This window comes from Ctenocephalides felis, unplaced genomic scaffold, assembly GCF_003426905.1.
Source record: "Ctenocephalides felis isolate EL2017-DRISC unplaced genomic scaffold, ASM342690v1 CF-g0.4_SCAFFOLD_01492, whole genome shotgun sequence".
NCBI classification, from domain to species: Eukaryota; Metazoa; Arthropoda; class Insecta; order Siphonaptera; family Pulicidae; genus Ctenocephalides; species Ctenocephalides felis.
The window spans coordinates 56,162,368-56,182,243 of record NW_020537646.1 but is presented as its reverse complement, the minus strand read 5'-3'; the positions used below and the strand labels follow the sequence as shown (position 1 = coordinate 56,182,243).

The following is a 19,876-nucleotide window of genomic DNA, read 5'->3' as shown; positions in this document are numbered from 1 at the left end:
TCTCAAAATAAACAAAACGCCCGTGAGCCTCACTCATTTGTCCAGCGGCCACTAGCGATCGCGGGATGTTTATTTTTCCCAAACCTCTATCTTTCCGCCATATGATGCTTAAACGGACGGTGAATAGTTTTCGAGATATATCTATTGCTCAACTTGCTCCTATGCTCAACTAGCCCCGCTCTACCCTACAGAACAGGTCACACAAAACATCAACAGGATATTAGAGGAAAAACTTCTTGCTTTGGAAGAGAAATATGTGAAACTCAAGGAGATAGTAGACTATCAAGAGAAGAGGATCTACTTCCTAGAAAAACAGGCGAGACAAAGAAACATAGTTATTTTCGGTATCGAAGAACTGGAAGCTTCATGCGAAACCTTACAAAAACATATGCTCAATTGGTTAGACTTACACTTTTCAATCAAATTAACAGATGCCGATCTACAAGTAGTTAGAAGGCTAGGAATAAAGGGCAATAAACCACGACCCACTCTGATATCGTTCTCAAATCTCAGCACTAAGATAAATATATTGAAACAGAAAAAAGCACTACGCGACACGTGCTACTATATGAAGGAAGATTACCCAAAACAGATCCTAGAAAAAAGAAGACAATTACAAGAACAGCTGAAAATAGAAAGAGAAAATGGCAAAATTGCTTTCCTAAAATATGACAAACTAGTCATACATGAACAAACATCCAAGAGAAAGTTTTCTGCATCGCCATCAAAATTCACAGAAGAAATGTCAAAAGGAAGAATTACTCAGACAAACAAAAAAAAAAGTCACAAAGCATTAGCGAAGGAGTAAACAAACCGAGCATGCTAAATTTCCTTACAAAAATTACAGCACAGGGACAAGAAACTACAAAAAGTAATGCGTAGCAAACAGCTGCTCCTCTTCATATAAGCCCAACAAACAACTATTCAACGAAACATAACATAACAAATCCTCCAACCCGGTTGGTCACCGTGGAGGATTATGACCACAACCCTCCAAAGAAAACTATAACACCAAGCAACAATTAAAATTGCTTATTTAAAATACTTACATTCAATGTCAAGACTCTATCAACATACGAGCGACAATTAGAATTAGAAAATTGTTTAAGCGCTATGAACTATGATATAATGGGAATTTCAGAGGTAAGACGTCAAGGTTGTGAAATTAAGGAATATGATAACTTTATTCTTTGCTATATAGGACAGACAGCAGGTCAATACGTAGTAGGTTTCATAATAAACAAGGAGATAAAAAATAACATAGAAAGCTTTATTGGTATATCGGAGCGTTTAGCCATACTCAATATAGACATAGGACGTCATACGATATTCATTCTTCAAGTCTACTTTCCCACGTCAGATGCAAAAGAAACGGATATCGACGAATTATATGAGTCAATTGAGGAAGCATTAAAAACGGCGCACAAACACGTCATACTTATGGGTGACTTCAACGCGAAGGTGGGCACATCAAAGAAATACCAGGAATTGGTCGTGAAAGAACATGGCTTTGGCACAAGGAATAACAGAGGACAGAAACTTGTTGACTTTGCACTCATACACAAGCTAACAATAGTAAATACCTGCTTTAAGAAAAAACCAAATCGGAAATAGACCTGGAAGTTGCCGAATGGACATAAAAACGAGATTGATTACATTCTCACAAACCAAATTCGATCATTTACAAACTTCGACGTCTTAAACCTGAACTACTCATCTGACCATCGCGCCATCAGAGGTACAGTAAAAATATCTAAACATAAACCAAGCAGAGCGCGTTTTACCAATAAACCAGTTTGTCAATTCAATAGTGCAAAGGAAATAGAAATTTATAAAAACCATCTCAAATCTACATTACCTGTGCTAGCAAATCAACAAGCAAGGGATATGATATAAAACAGATACCATTAGTAACGCTATTTTAGAAAGCCAACAACTTGCACATACCAAGACAAGTAAGCAAAAACACAAAATATTACAAGAGAAAAACAGTAAAACTGCTGCAAAGAAGAAAAACACTACAATCAACCAAGAACAAAACGCGTGCTATGAAAAACGAACTCTTTGCTTTGTACAAAATAATTAATAAATATATAAAAAGTGACTACTCAAAATACAGGCAAGACACTATAATGAGCCAACTACAGCTTTCTGGTAGCACGAAGAAACCATTTAAAACACTTCGTACTAATATTCGCTGGATAAAAGTATTAAAAAACCTGGACAAATCTATACACAAACGAAAAGACATTGTAACTACGGCTACAGACTTTTATACTAATCTGTACAGTGACAATACTAACACGATTACGACATCATATTATAACAATAAAGAATGCCAACTTAATGACTTCATAGAGATCAACGAATCCGAAGTGGTTGAAACTATAAAGAAACTAAAAAAAGAAAAATGTCCAGGTCCCGACAACATCCCAAATGAAGCTCTAATAAATGCTCAGTTAATTTTGGCTACACCGTTAGCAAAACTGTTTAACCTAATACTCCAGCACACTATAACGCCCTTTCAGTGGTCCGAAGCAAATATAATACTAATATATAAAAAAGGAGATCCCAAAAATATTGGCAACTATAGACCTATTAGCCTACTATCTAGCCTGTACAAACTATTCTCTACAATTATAAACAAAAGAATAAGTACAACACTAGAAAGGAAACAACCCGTGGAACAAGCAGGTTTCAGGAAAGGATTCTCTACAATTGACCACATTCATACAATAGAGCTAATTATAGAAAAATATCGGGAGCAACAGAGAACATTATACACACAAAAGCATACGAGAAAGCTTGCAAGAGCAAGGAGTTGAAGAAATATACATAAAGACCATACAAAGTATATACAATAACATCAAAGGAAGAATCAAACTAGAGTCTATCGGTCCAAGTTTTCCCATAAAAAGAGGCGTAAGGCAGGGCGATCCTCTCTCTCCAATAATATTTATTTCAATCCTAGAGAACATTATTGGAAAGCTGGATTGGCGTAAATTAGGCATCTAAGTCATCTTAGATTTGCGGACGATATTGTGCTTTTATCAGAATCGGCCGGTCAAATGCAATTCATGTTGGAGTCCTTGCATCAAGCCAGCGTCCAGGTTGGCCTGGAGATGAATTTAACCAAAACAAAAACATTAACAAACAACAGACGAAAATTTCCAATACTAATCAATAACAAGCCAATTAATTACGTCGATAATTACATATACTTGGGAAAACTATTAAGTTTTGACATAAATAACGACAAATATGAAGTAGAAAGAAGGATACAAAAAACTAAAAAAAAAAAATTGGGATTTAAAAAAAATATTCAAAAGCAATATGCCGATAGATATCAAAACGAAAGTGTTGAACTCTAGCCTGCTACCATGCTTTACTTACGGCTGCCAGACGTGGAAATTTTCATCCAAAACCATAAATAAAATTAAAACCTGTCAAAGGGAACTAGAGAGGAGCATGTTACATATCAGAAAGTTAGATAAAATTAGAAATACCAAGATAAGAAAAATCACAAAAGCAACCGACGCTGTAACTTATGCATTAAAACAAAAATGGAATGGGCCGGACACGTTGTGCGATGCACAGATAAAAGATGGTCAAAGAGAGTAACATCGTGGAATGGTCCAGCGGGTAAGCAAAATCGTGGAAGACCACTAACCAGATGGGAAGACGACCTGAGACGAGCAGCTGGCACGATCTGGAGAGATATTGCACAAGATAGAGAAGCATGAGTATCTTTGGAGGAGGTCTATACCCAACCCGGGGTTCTTGCCGACTAAATCTATACATCGTATACTGAGTTTACATTACATATTACAATAATGTTCTGTAAATATACGCGCATGTTAAGTTAGTATAATCATGTTTAAAATCTGTAAAAAGGCAAGAAATAAAAGGCTTATTTAATTTAATTTAAATAATACGTGTTAAATAGAATGTCCGGCGGTAGGTGCCGTCCGGCGTTACTGGACTTCCCCCTATATATAGATATATATATATATATATATATATATATATATATATACATATATATATATATATTATATATATATATATATATATTTGTATGATTCTGAATTTGATGTTGACATATGTATTAACAAAGTCTAATAATCGGGCATAACATCAATAAAAAACATGAATTTTTTTCAAAAATTTATTTTAAATCCATACGTTTCGGCTATAATCCTAGCCTTCATTCAGTGGAAAAATTAGTTGATCTTATTGTTAAATTGGCAAATTTTAATAATCCATGGTATTAGGATATGGTAATGCACTACACTATGTATTATAAACATTAACTTGAAATTACACAATATTTTCACAAAATACTGATTTGAAAAAATCACAAATAGATAGTGTGTTATTCGTAGACTGGTTGAAGATGTAACATACATCTTCAACCAGTCTACGAATAACACACTATCTATTTGTGATTTTTTCAAATCAGTATTTTGTGAAAATATTGTGTAATTTCAAGTTAATGTTTATAATACATAGTGTAGTGCATTACCACGTATGTATGTTTACGAAGATGTATGTTACATCTTCAACCAGTCTACGAATAACACACTATCTATTTGTGATTTTTTCAAATCAGTATTTTGTGAAAATATTGTGTAATTTCAAGTTAATGTTTATAATACATAGTGTAGTGCATTACCATATCCTAATACCATGGATTATTAAAATTTTCCAATTTAACAATAAGATCAACTAATTTTTCCACTGAATGAAGGCTAGGATTATAGCCGAAACGTATGGATTTAAAATAAATTTTGAAAAAAAAAAATATATATATATATATATATATATATATATATATATATTCTTGAAATGTACATTTGCAGCCAATCGTCAAATGAAAAAACGATTAATGGTGCCATCATTCAGCAATGTTTTAAAATATTTATTAACATTTCACACCAGGAAAAACACTACACAAAAATTGAACCAACATTATTTGAAAAACAAAACATGAAATAAATAAAGTTATATAATTTTTTGTTTGTTTTAAAGTTAGAACAAAAATTTATGTAGTGTATATAAATATGGCACGTTTTCCCGTATGTACAAAAAAATCTAAATCTTATATATATATATATATATATATATATATATATATATATATATATATAGAATAAAGCCATTGAAGTGCTATAATTAAAGAATAGATTAGTAATAAATTTTCTTTGATATTGCAGGGAGCTACAAGACTTACAAAAGACGACATTGAAAGAGTGTTTTCACTTTATGATCGAGTAAGTATTTATTACAAATTTCAGAATTTAATATAAGATATGAATATGTGTTTATAAGACTTGATATTATTGAATCTGTATCTACTTGATTTCTATGTTTGACTCACAGTATTTGATTAAAATTATCATGTTTTGATATTATTTCATTCAGGGTTTACCTAAATAATTCAAAATGATTTGGATATTATATTTGTGAATTTATATTAATCATTTAAAACATTCCCAATGTAATTTAAATCACTTGAAAGCCAAAAACAAACCCAAATTTGTTACTTCATCAAGTTATTAGTAAACACTTGAAATAATTTTAAAAATGCCAAATTCGACGAGCCGGCGAAAGAACGCAAATTGCAAATAAGGGCTAACTAAGAATCACAACGGATGTAAATCATATAACGGTTGGATTTAACGCCAGTGTGGTCTTATGGGATTCAACTATGGGGCACCGCCAAAAAAACCAATCTACAGATTATTCAGCGAGTGCAGAACAAGATCATAAGGCAGGAACTGAATGCACCTAGGTAGGTTCCCAACTGGCTGATTCACCAGGACAGCAACATAATGACCGTAAATGAACAAATTCAACAAAAAACAAACAACTACAAGAAAAGAATAGACGAGCACCCAAATTACTTGGCCAACAAAGTATACTCAGAAGCGCGCCCAACAAGACTAAAACGAAAAATTCCAAACAATCTTATAAATTTGTAAATTATTATTATTATTATTATTATTATTATTATTATTATTATTGTTGTTATTATTATTATTATTACTATTATTATTGTTTTATTATTATTATTATTATTATTATTATTATTATTATTATTATTATTATTATTATTATTATTATTATTATTATTATTATTATTATTATTATTATTATTATTATCTTACGATTTCTATTATTATTATTTTGTTATATTTTATTATTTTTCTAGTATTATTTTATTATTCTGAAATTTTATTTATATTATTTATTAGTCTTATTTTTATTATTATTTGCTTATATTTTATATTAAATCATATTACGGATATTATTTTCATATAAATTTTATCCTTTGCTCTTTTATTTATTTAAATTTATATTATTATTTATCAATATTACTTGATGTTAATAAATTAGCAGTTGTAATAATTATTGAAATTAAAAAAAAAAAATTAACGCCAACCAAATTTCAATGGTTATTCATTATCCTTGACCTATCGGGCCGATCAAATCAATACGCCCATGCCTCGGGTCATCGCAAGTACATTTGGATCAGACCACTGGTCTTTCACCGGCCTACCAATCTAGACCGCTAAGATCTCGGGTTCATAAACAAATTAATAGCAACATCCACTTATTTAAAGAATGAGAAATCATATCGTGCTCTAGACCGGCACAAGGAGTTTGCCTCAAGTACTGGAAGGGGATATTGTGGGATGGGAGTCAGCCATGACGAGAGATACGGGAGAATCAATGTAGTCATGTCATTTTTATCTTTGTAAACAATCAGATTTTTCTATAAATTTTTATTATATATATATATATATATATATATATGAACGAAATTTCTTTCAAAACTTATCAAGAACTGTAGATTACAAACAAATATGTTTAATGAAAAAATATTCAAAACTTAACTCTAAATATTCGAATGTTATTAACAAAAAAATATTTCTAATTCGATGTAAAAATGAATGGATTATACCTAATTTTATTTCTAATATTATCAACAAACAATTTTTATACAACACTTTCAACATCTATAAAATTGAACGACAAATTAATTACCTGAAAATGTCCGTTTTGAATCTTGAAATAAAAAATACTTTCATCTACATAAATTACTTAAAATCACAACTGAATAACATAATCAATACACTTACCAATACTTTGAACAAAGACCTTTTAAATCAATTTCTAGCTTTTGAAAACTATAAATTTAACAAACATTTTAATACTACTAAAGAAAAACATATTAAAAAAACCAAAACTTTAATTCAAAAAAGAGATGACAACTATCCCTTCAAAATCTCTAAATCATGTACAGATAAGTGGTTAGTTAATAAAACTGATATTTACATTCCAGAAAATGTTAAATATATTCTAGCATTAGGTCCAAAATTTGCATACTCTCCTCAGAAATACAGTAAAACAGATTTCATAAAAATTCTAAGTAATATTGAATACAACATTAGAAACATTGAAACCAACAAACAGAATAACATTAGATCAAAACTATGTGACAGACTGGTAAAACATATAAAGAAAGTAAATAATAAATTTCAAAACTTTCATTTAAAGAAACTCCACAAAGATATTTTAGAAACTAAAGCTTTCATTAAATCTAATAATATTATAGTTTGCCCAGCCGATAAGGGTAATATCACAGTCATTCTTGACAAAGAATTTTACAACAATTCCGTCCTTAACCTACTTAAAGATGATACAACATATAATATTTTAACAGAAGATCCCACACAACGTTTTTCTAGAATAGCTTTTAAATTAATCAATGATCTGAAAAACAAAAAACTAATTTCTGAGAATTTTGCTTTTAACCTAAAAATACAACACCCTATCTCCCCTAAGATGTACTGTCTTCCAAAAATACACAAACCTGAATGCTCTTTCAGACCGATTGTCTCCTACATTGGCTCTCCTTTTTACAACATTTCGAAACTCATTTCTGATGTCCTAAAAAATGTTACAATCAATTCTCCCTATTATGTCAAGAATTCGTACCAATTTGTGAATTTAATTAATAACCGCAACATCCCTGAAAATCACTTATTCCTAAGCTTAGATGTGGTCAACCTTTTTACATGTGTCCCACATGAATTAATCCTAAACTCAATCGATAAACGTTGGCACACAATTTGTAACTTTACTGATTTTCCGAAAACAGTCTTCACTCATATTATCAACACTATTTTAAATTACTCATATTTCCATTGCCAAGACAACTTTTATTCTCAAATTAAAGGCGCAGCTATGGGATGTCCCTTATCTCCCGGAATTATAGACTTAGTTTTACAGACATTAGAAATTTCCGTTTTCTCAACTTTAAAATTTCAAATTAACTTATATATTAGATATGTAGATGACACTTTTTTTATTATTAACAAAAATCATATAAACACAGTACTAGACCTTTTCAATAACTTTAACAATAATATAACTTTCACACATGAACTACAAAATAAGAACAGACTTAATTTCTTGGATGTATCCGTTTACAATACTAACAACCTTATTCGAACAAATTGGCATAGAAAAACTACATGGTCGGGTAGATACTTACACTTTTCATCATACTGTCCCAGAAACTATAAGATAAACACTATTATTTCCCTTACAGACCATGCTATCTTGTTGTCTCACCAAACTTTCCATCCACAAAATTTATCCCTGGTAAAAACAACTCTAATTGAGAATGGTTACCCAAAAAATCTTATTTTTTCAGTTATTCAAAAAAGACAAACTTTTTTAAAAACACAAATTAATTCTCCAAATACCACTACCAACATCAAAAACGCCAATTTTATTTACTGCAGCATTCCTTACGTTGAAGATTTATATTATTATTTTGCCAAAATCCTGTTAGAAGAAAACATTTTAGTATCAGGCTCATCCTTACACTCCTTCAACCAATTCTTTACGAACATTAAATCCCCTACCCCATCCAATTTCAATACTAATGTAGTATATTCTGTTTCTTGTAATGACTGTGCTTTTCAATATATTGGACAAACCTCGCATATGTACACAAAAGAATGAGATAACATGAACTAAGTGTGGTCCACCACAAACAAAAAAATTTCAAAAGTACCCTAGTACAACACTCTATTGAAAACGCCCATTCTTTTAATTTCACTCCAAAGATTTTATATCATGAAAGTTGCATCTTTAGGAGATTATTCGCGGAGAGTTGTCTTATTCTTATAAATGTTTCAAACAGTGTCAACATTAGATCAGATCACAATCTATTACATGATTCATATTTAAATTTTTTACACTTTTTGACAAACAATTAATATCGACTTCCTTTTAAGATCAACAATTTAAGTATTCACACCCTTACATATAGAAACACACACATACAATCTCACAGCTCTCGTTCAAGTGTTTACACGTGTTACAAATGACACACCAAATTCAATTTAGTTAATTTTCAAAAGCCAATCGCACAACATCTAGAGAACAATATTATTTGTGTTTTCAAATAATAATTTTTGAAAAAAGACAAATCTTTTAGTAATTTTGATTTACAAAATCTAATTATTCGGCGGAAAATTAACTCACAAATTCATTTTTTGTTTAAAAAGCTTGTTTAGTGAAAAAGTGCTAACATATATTCAAACATACAGGTAATTAATTCAACTTTGTCATTAACCTTTTCTTAAAAAAAAATTTTCATAACTTTCAAAAAATTTTCTATTATGTTTAATATCCTGTTCTGATAATCCACTCATTTATTTTTATCATTTTTATTTTGATCATATTATCATATTTCTGTACATTATTATATATTTTTTTGCAATTAATTAATTATTTAAGAAAAATCTATTTTCTTTTCCTAAACATATTGTTTGCTAAAATCTCATCAAGATCATGTTTCTTGACAGATGTCCTGAAGATGGAACGTACCTAGTTCCGAAACGTCGACAGTAAACAAATAATTAAATAAAGAAACTGTTTATTAAAAACTTTTCTTGTTTTTTTATTTTTTATTATTGTTGGATTCTTGTTCGAAACTCTACAAAATATACACAAATCCAAGATTCTACCATTCAATATATATATATATATATATATATATATATATATATATATATATATATATATATATATATATATATATATACATTTGCAAGGAATCTATTTATAAATTAATAAACTTCCACATAGTAAAAAATCAAGGAAAATCAAATTACTGATGCATATTTACACTAAATAACTAATTTGAATTTGATTTTTAGGATAACAATGGATCTATAGAGAATGAAGAACTGCGAGGGTTTCTCAAAGATTTGCTTGAACTTGTAAAAAAGGTAAACCAAATAAATTGCACAACCTTTTAATGAAATAAATCTCAACATCAAAATTGTTAATAATAACGCTTGCCAATTCCACTTTACAAGATTCTTGTCTTTTTAAAGATAAATGTATACTTAACTACTAGTGCATGGCATCGTGCCTCAAAGCAAATTGCTGAAACTTACCGTACCGAAATTTAGATTGTTTTTTTAAATGAAAAATTCCGAAAATTTGAATTTTTTGGAACCTTAATTTTTTTTTGAATTATTTAAACTTTTTTTGAAAATTTTCGAAATTGCACACCATCTAGGCAAGCAGAAGGTTTTTTGAATTTCGTGACCATTTTTACACCATTTGCGCTACATACGTCCGGAACGGCAAGATATGCCTTTTGCAAAAACGTCTCGCGATCGAGTACGAACCGAATGTTTTTTCCATAATACAAATCGGTTATTTCATACTGTCAAAAATGTCGAGGACATTTGTTTGAACCATATAAATAAACTTCAAAATTAAAAATCTTGGCACGGAACCCAAAAATTTATAGAAAATGTGTACACATTTTTAAAATATCTATAAAATATCTAATAATTTTATCTGCATATGTCTAATAAACATTTTTGACCGCCAAATGGCATTTTTTTAACTTTATTTTATTGACAGTTCATTACCGCTGGACCTGCCTTTCCAAAAATTTAAACAGTTCTTCATTTTGTTAATTGTCAATACCAATAAAATGTTCAAATCGAACGTTTCGTTTTCTCATAAACTGAATTATCATTTTTGAACCATTTTGTTCCGTATCTTCGAAACGGTTACATTCACTCACATACACACGTACACACACACACATATACATCCATTTTTTTCTAAGGCATGCCAAAATGTTTAGAAGTAGAGATATATAAAAAAAATGATTTTCGATTTTTTTGCGATTACTATAACTTACCCTACTGGAAGTTAAAAATAAATGAATATATTTATAATAATGTGTAGTACTGCCCTAGCTCAGGTCCGTGAGCTGTAGTATGAGAGGTTTTCCATTGCCATTTCACACCGCAGTATTCGATCTGAGCTTATTTTCAAATGAAAACATATTTTTCATCTATATTTCCAAGTGAAAATGGACATCGCTACTGCACGACATCAGAGCATCTAGAGCGCGGGATAGACTCTGTCCATAACAAAGACATCGCGTTAAACAGCTCGGCGACGGAATTTAATTAATACAACATTTTTTCAAATTATCAATTTAACAATATTATATTTAGGTGTACCGTAACAATAAATAATTATTGCCGCAACAATAAACAACTATTAATTTATTTTTTAATAATTTATTTTATTTTTATCTTAAACTTTTAATGTAGTTGAGTAATGCAAAGGGATATACAATATTCTTGGTCAGATCTGTCGGTGTTTAAATATATGATTTGCTTGAATTTTCAACTCTTGAACAAGCAACATATAGTTGGCCATAACTAAAATATGAATTTTCTACGTTAATACCTACGTAAAAGTTGTATGTCTGCTCTTGTGACTCGTTTATGAGCCAAACGTATAGGAAATTGTAATTTTTTGAAGGTTATAACTGATCCCGAAGGAATTAATGAGAGTCTCGGTAAGAGAACAATATCACCTTCAAATTTTCCACATAATATAATTGCCTCTTTACTGTTTCCCATAATTTTTGTTATTACTAATCTTGTGCCATTGCATAATTTTGGAGCATTCAAATTTTTTTAGTAAAATAATTGGGAAACCAATTTTTAATAATAATTTATGCGGCGGGATTCCTAATAAAAAAAGAGAATTTGAAAATTCAATTATATAATTGACAATTTCATCAGGGTCAATAACAGTCTTGTATTTTTTAATTTATTTCGTCCATTCCTGAATTTGTCGCTGCTGAAATTGCATGTTCTCGTGGCTATTCACGATCTTTATATATATATATATATATATATATATATATATATATATATATGCTTTAGAGTTGAAAAAATATGAGTTTATCTTTGTTATTAACCGTATTACAAAAATTATTAGGGAATCGAATGTACTCTATATTTTCATGACAATTAATTCTGTCATTACCAATATCTAATAATTTTTGTAAAAATTTTGACCTCAGTGCGTTATTTAGACATCTCAACTCGAATATTAATACGGAAGTATAATTTCTCCAATGTGCGCAACAGATAATTTTTTTTAAAAAATAGGTATTTATTTCATTTACATGCGTCGCTCGTAGTATATTGGGTAATGTCTAACTAAAAAAAATATACAGTAGCAATAGGTCAAAATTATTATTCTTGTTATCGTTTAGCAACCTATCAAGAGCATCAAGCGACTGCTTTGGCGTCACTGTTCATTTATGCCAGATGATTATTTTACATTTTCGTAAAACTTTTGGCATTTCTGATATCTTCATTATGTTGCACATTGTTTCTGGTTTAACATGATCATTCAAAGGTAACTTAAATTCCGAATACGCGTTTTGTCCTTTGAGTAATATTACTGTCATTCTGATAAAGAGATTGCCAATGAAATTATAAATGTGTGCCAGTGCTTCCGGGTGCGTCCAAAAAAAGCCTGCTCTGTTGTGCCTCAACTGACGTATTAATTTGATCATATACTTGTTGTTGCTCAGCAGTAAGAAATATCTCATTATTAGCAACAAAAGCAGCTAAAGCAGTATTTGATTGTTTGAAGTTTGATTGTACTACTTGGCTCAATTGAATTAGAAATATGGATACAAATATCTTCAATCATTACTAATGCCTAGATATAAAATTGTTCTAAAAATTCAAGATTATTATCTTGATTATTAATTATATACCATTACAAAATATCCTCACTCATTGGGTTTTTATATTTATTCCACAGTGCGAAGTTTTAGATGGAAAACATGTTGTTAATACTATTGCAGATAATTGTCGAATTTGATGTGAAGATTAAATAAGTGCTACATCTCCAAGAGTTATATTCCGTTGATAGTCATTATCCGATAAATGCAACTCATGGCACGCATCATAAAAAGTTTCATATGAAGTTCGATTAACAGTTCTCAAATCTTTGAATAAGAATAGCAAAAGTCCATACCTTGTGTAACTTCGTCGATAAACCTTTGGAAGGTTTGGCCTGCATTACGAAGTCCGAAGGTCATATAAGAAAATTCGAAAAGTCCGAAAGGAGTTGTAATTGCTGTTTTTGGTATATCCTCCACGTCGACCGGAATTTGGTTGTGAACCTTCACCGAATCGATTTTTGAAAAAACTTTCATACCTTGAAAATGCTGCGTAAAATCGTAAATGTGCTTTACCGGGTATCTGTCTGGAATAGTACGAACTTTGAATGCCCTGTAATCACCGCACAGGCGCTGTTATAGTAATATATAATTCATAATTCTGTTTTAGCTATTTGAAGGCGTTCCGCGTTCATCCGTCTTGGTTTAAAATAAATTGGAGGCCCTGGTGTTGTATTAATATGGTGTGTTGTTAAATGCTTTACTTTGTGAGGTGTTCCTTGAGGTCTGGTGATATCCGGAAATTCTTGCAATAGGCTGTGGTGCTCCTTTCGCAGGGTATTAACAATTGGGACGACTTCATCCGTTACTTTTCCCGTCACTTGTGCTTTTGTATATCCCACTAGAAGTCGTTTGTTGCGCAGATCTACCAACAGGTTATAGAATGACAGGAAATCTGCTCCAATAATGGGTTTTTCGACGTCGGCTATCGCAAACTTCCAAGAAAAATTGCGTCTTAGGCCGAAGTTCAAAATTAGCTGCACTGTCCCATTGTTTGCCATTTTCGCACCATTTGCCGTATACAACGTATATTCGGTACGCGGATGCCGCCCTTTTAGTTTTTTGCGAAGGCATATACAAAGATCCGCGCTTGTATCGACCAATAATTCTTGTTTAGATGCTTTGTCAACCACTAATAGACGCTAATATTCATTGACTGTCGTTTTAGTTTAAAGATTTAATTTTTTTTTTTTTTGATACAATTTATTTTTGTTAATCAAGACTTTAATGTCTCATTTACAAAATTGATATGAGCAAAAAAATATACAAAAAAAACAAAAAATGCAATACATTGAATATAAAATGAAAAAAGTTAAAATAAAAATTAAATTAAAACAGTAATACAAAAATAATAACATAAATGAACGATGACGTGATGATGTATGCCGCGTACTACGTCAGGACGCGTGCAGACATTGGGCTAGGTGTTTGGTAGATCGGAAGGCCATTTCTTGCTCAATCTTCTTATCGGTCTGTGAATCGCTTGAATTGTAGGATTTGTATGCTGGATTAATTTGTTGTTGAAAGATGAACTTCTAATCTTGATCATTTCGATGACTGTTGAGATTTTCAAATCCTTATGTAGGCAAAAATTCAAAATATACCAAGGCGCATTAGTAAGGATACGCAGAATTTTATTCTGGCACCTTTGAATGATGTTTATGTTAGATTTGCATGAGCAACCCCATAGTTCGATTCCATAAGTCCAAATGGGCATTATGATAGTTTTGTACAGAAGTACCTTGTTATCGAGAGAGATTTCAGATTTCCTTCCAAAAAGCCAGTAAAAATCTTTTATTTTCAGTTGGATTTGTTTCTTTTTATATTCAATGTGCGTTCTCCATGTCAATTTCGAATCAATGTGCATGCCTAAATATTTAACAGAATTGCATAGTGGAATTATTGAATTGTTCATGATGATAGGTGGACTGTTGTGATGTTTTAGAGAAACAATTATGTGCTGAGATTTTTCGATATTGATTTTGATATTCCAATCTAAAAACCATTTTTCGAGACTAGATAAATAATTTTGTAATCGACAAGTTGCTGTTCTAATATCGGAATTGCATGAAATAATTGCTATGTCATCGGCGTAAGTGCATATGGTTAGAAGATCATCTGTGGGCATATCGTTTGTGAAAAGAAGAAAAAGTACAGGGCTTAGCACACTGCCCTGTGGTACCCCGCATTCTATATTTCTGATGCTCGAAGTCACATCTTTAATTCTGATTCTAAATTTTCTATTAAGCAAATATGAGCTTAAGATATTGAAGTAGTTTGGAAAAGTTGTTTTGATTTTATATAGGAGTCCTGAGTGCCAAACCTTATCGAAAGCCTGGCTGACATCTAAGAATACGGCTACGCTGTGTTCCTTTCTATTCATAGCTTCAAGAATACGAGACACCGTTCTGTTGCATTGTTGAATTGTAGAGTGATTTTTTCTGAAGCCAAATTGGTGGTGAGGAATCCAACTATCATTAGGATGATCTTCTGACAATTTCTGCAACAAAAGTCTCTCTAAAATTTTCGATAATATCGATAAAAGACTGATAGGACGGTATGAACTAGCAGTGTGATGGTTTTTGTTTGGTTTAGCGATCATAATAATTTCTGCAGTCTTCCACGCTGTGGGCCAATAATTATATTGAAGAATGGCGTTGAAAATATTCGTTATATATAAAATACTTTTTGTAGGCAATTCTTTTAACATTTTTGGAGTAATCTTGTCCATACCCGGCGAAGATCTATTTTTTATCCTTTTAATTTCACATAAGACATCATTTGGTGAAAAATGTCCTAACGGTGTAGAATGAATGGGTTGATTTACGAAATTGTTAATTAAATTATTCTGGGAAATATTTCGAGCGCTAAAAATGCTACTTAGATGATCAGCAAATGCCTCCGCTTTTTCTTCGTTGCTTTTTGCCCAAATGAAACCGTTTTGGTTAGTTATTTTCAGAGGAGGGTTTTGTAGTAGGGGTTTACTTTTGTTCTTGATTGGTTTCCATATGGAATTATCGTACCTATTTAGCTGCAATAAATACGACCTGAATGTACAATTCTTCCATTCTTTCATTTTTTTCCTCAGCGTGTTATTGAGATGATTAAGGGATGTCTTATCCGTAGGTAGATGAGAATGTTGCCAGGTACGCCTTGCTCTTCGTTTCTGTGCAATTAGCTTATTAATCTCTTATGGAATTATTAGAATATCATTTCTTGGAATAATATTCGGGCTTATCTGCTTGGTTGTTTCACGTACAATCTCAGAAAAATATTCTATTTTATTCTCTATATCAATTGCGCTTGTAGGCCTAAATTTTGGAAATAATTTTGAATCAAGTATGGATTTAAATTCAGTCCAGTTAGAAAGATTGTTGTGTAGAATATGATTGTTGATAGCTGGAGTAGGAAATGTGCTAAACGTCACAAGTATTGGAGAATGATCTGAAGAGAGATCGTAACTAGATTCAATATTAAGATTTGAATGATCGATAATACAAAAATCTAAATGATCGACAATAAAAAAATCTAAAAGGTCTGGAACTTTAGTAGGGTCAGAAGGCCAATATGTTGGACTGCAAGTTGTAATAAAGGAGAGGCTATTTTGCCCGATGGCTGCATGAAGTATCTTACCTTTGGCTGTAGTCAGTCTAGAACCCCAGGCAATATGTTTACAATTAAAGTCACCACTAATGATAAATTTATTACCTAATTGAGAGAAAAATGAAGAAAACTGAGCACAAGAAATTTTGAATCTTGGTGGACAATAAACAGCAGAAACACACAAATTATATAAGTTTGTTTCAACAAAAATTTGAGTTGCTTGTAGAAAATCATCACAAATACTAGGTAGAACAAAATGCTTTATATTATTTTTGATTAATATAGCCGAACCGCCGCGAGCCCTGCCACTTGGGTGATTTGAGTTATAAGTAGTGTAGTTATAAATTTTAAAGTAGTTTTTTTCAGTGAAGTGTGATTCTGAGACTAATAAGATATCTATTAAGTTTAATTTAAAAAAAAACATTCTACTTCATTTTTGTGAGGTAATAAACCGTTGGCATTCCATTCAGCAATTTTAATTATTTTTGCCATTGTTTATGTTATTGACTAACGTGGATAACATATTTATTATAACGGTGTTCTGTTGTATAAGCTGATTGAAGACATTTTTAAATTCTAAAATAAATGTTGCTAGAGAATCAGATTCGGGATTTGATGGTGAATGATTAGAAGCAGAATAATTGTTTTTTGCAATGTCTGCATAGGATGAGCCATGAATTGTTGGCTTCAAGGCCGGAGAAATGTTGTTTAGATTATTAGGATTTTTAAAATTTTGGTTATTTGGATTTGGATTTATGACTGATTGATTTACTGGAGTTATGTTTCTTTGTTCTTTGATTTTTTGGAAGTAAGAGCAACCGCGATAATTAGCTGGATGAGCACCGTCGCAAAAATAACAGCATGCCGGAGCATTCGGATCTTTGGTAGAAGCTTTTGTATTATGATTGTCACCGCATTTTAGACAAGCAAATGGTCTATTGCAATATTTTTGGTGTGATTGAAGAGTTGACAGCGAGTGCATTGTATAATGTTATTAGACTTTCTCCGACGCGTATAATGCAGTTGCGTATAATGCAGTTGAATAATTTGTAAATGTTATAAATATTTTTGTTATTTCTATTTGGTTCCAGATCAACAAAAAACATATTAAGAGGTTCTTTTGTTATTCTATGTCTAATATTTAGGATATTATGTACGACATGACCCTGTTTTAATAGTTCTAATTTAATTGACTCTGTGCTTGTTGAAAAGTGTACATTTCTAAGAACAACCCTATAAGCCTTCTCTTCTTTCAATTGCTATGTATGATATACAGCATTAGTTTCTTTTAGATGTCTGGATAAAGTTCGAAAATGGTCTACAGAATTACATAGGATTTTAAATGTATTGTTAGCTAAACTTCTCAGAAAATATTGATCGTGCGGAATTATTTCATTTAATTGATTTGACATATCATTAATATCGTCAACTCCGTAAATAAATATTGGAGGGGGCTTACTGACTGAAGCCGGTTTAACTGAGTTGTCATCGTTAGCTGTGTCTATTGTTGAAAGGGCCGAAAATCTGTTTTGAATTTTGACATCTATTCCTAATGGTTCAAATAATGTTTTTCTTTTTTTGAAAATGACTACTTGCCATGAATTAGGAGGTTTCTTGACATCAGATTGTGGATGAGAGAGACTTGTAGATGCATTATTACTAGATGATAATACTTCCTGCATTGAGTCAGAAACTGATGAAGTTGAACGCAGCGAGATCTTTTCCGATGTAAACATATTGGTCCGACCTTCTTCGCGAGGAATCTTGCTAAATTTGCTCGATCCAATTACGGTCCTTCGTAGTTTTGGGATTTCTGTTGGTTTACAGTCCGATTCCATTTTTGCTTCTAAATCTTGATTAAAATGTAAGACATTTTTTTGATTTCACAAACGCACATTAGAGTCTCGATTATGAATGGTTTAAATAAGCAATTATTTAATTTTCTGTACACTTTTGTAAGCTTTTCATGCAATTATAATAAACCGTAAAATTCAATCTGACATGCACTTGTTTTTTTTTTCCTAAAGATTTAAATGAACCAGGTTCATTACACTTCCGCGCTTTAGCTCCAAATCTTGAGTGGTACTGGCAAGAGCCACGTTCGACACTTGGCTTGGATGAGGGCTTCAACTCGTTTAGCTAACAAGTCTATCTTTGAATTTAATGTAGCGTTTCAATGTAGCGGTTTGGAGCTCCAAAATTTATTCTGAAATGGTCTTAATCATTTCTTTGGACGTAGATGGCACTTGTTTACTAATTGCTTGTATTTGGTGCTCTAACGATACATCGGCGATTTTATCCGCCATGTCTGCTATTTTATCCAACTCGAGATGATCATGTGCCGATATGATGGCTTGAATTTTTTCTGGTAGCCGCCTGATCCACAATATCTTAAGAATACTATCGTCGACTTTTGATCCGCCTAGTGCGCGCAATTGACCTAAAACTGAGATGGTCGCCTGTCGCTGATTTCTTCTCTGTCCAATAACTATTCCAGTTTACGATCTTCGGACATCGAAGCATCTTCGTAAAGATGCTCGAAGTCACATCTTTAATTCTGATTCTAAATTTTCTATTAAGCAAATATGAGCTTAAGATATTGAAGTAGTTTGGAAAAGTTGTTTTGATTTTATATAGGAGTCCTGAGTGCCAAACCTTATCGAAAGCCTGGCTGACATCTAAGAATACGGCTACGCTGTGTTCCTTTCTATTCATAGCTTCAAGAATACGAGACACCGTTCTGTTGCATTGTTGAATTGTAGAGTGATTTTTTCTGAAGCCAAATTGGTGGTGAGGAATCCAACTATCATTAGGATGATCTTCTGACAATTTCTGCAACAAAAGTCTCTCTAAAATTTTCGATAATATCGATAAAAGACTGATAGGACGGTATGAACTAGCAGTGTGATGGTTTTTGTTTGGTTTAGCGATCATAATAATTTCTGCAGTCTTCCACGCTGTGGGCCAATAATTATATTGAAGAATGGCGTTGAAAATATTCGTTATATATAAATACTTTTTGTAGGCAATTCTTTTAACATTTTTGGAGTAATCTTGTCCATACCCGGCGAAGATCTATTTTTTATCCTTTTAATTTCACATAAGACATCATTTGGTGAAAAATGTCCTAACGGTGTAGAATGAATGGGTTGATTTACGAAATTG

The 19,876-nt window shown here is 31.5% G+C and overlaps 1 protein-coding gene across 1 annotated transcript in view; it reads left to right on the top strand.

Moving 5' to 3' along the window:
• LOC113371423 (calbindin-32) overlaps positions 1-19,876 on the top strand; it is a 318,213-nt gene that overhangs the window by 248,668 nt on the left and 49,669 nt on the right. Inside the window, exons 10-11 of the mRNA XM_026612052.1 lie at positions 5,217-5,273; positions 10,242-10,313. Of these exons, the coding sequence (XP_026467837.1) occupies positions 5,217-5,273; positions 10,242-10,313 (129 nt within the window). The remainder of the gene's footprint in view (positions 1-5,216; positions 5,274-10,241; positions 10,314-19,876) is intronic.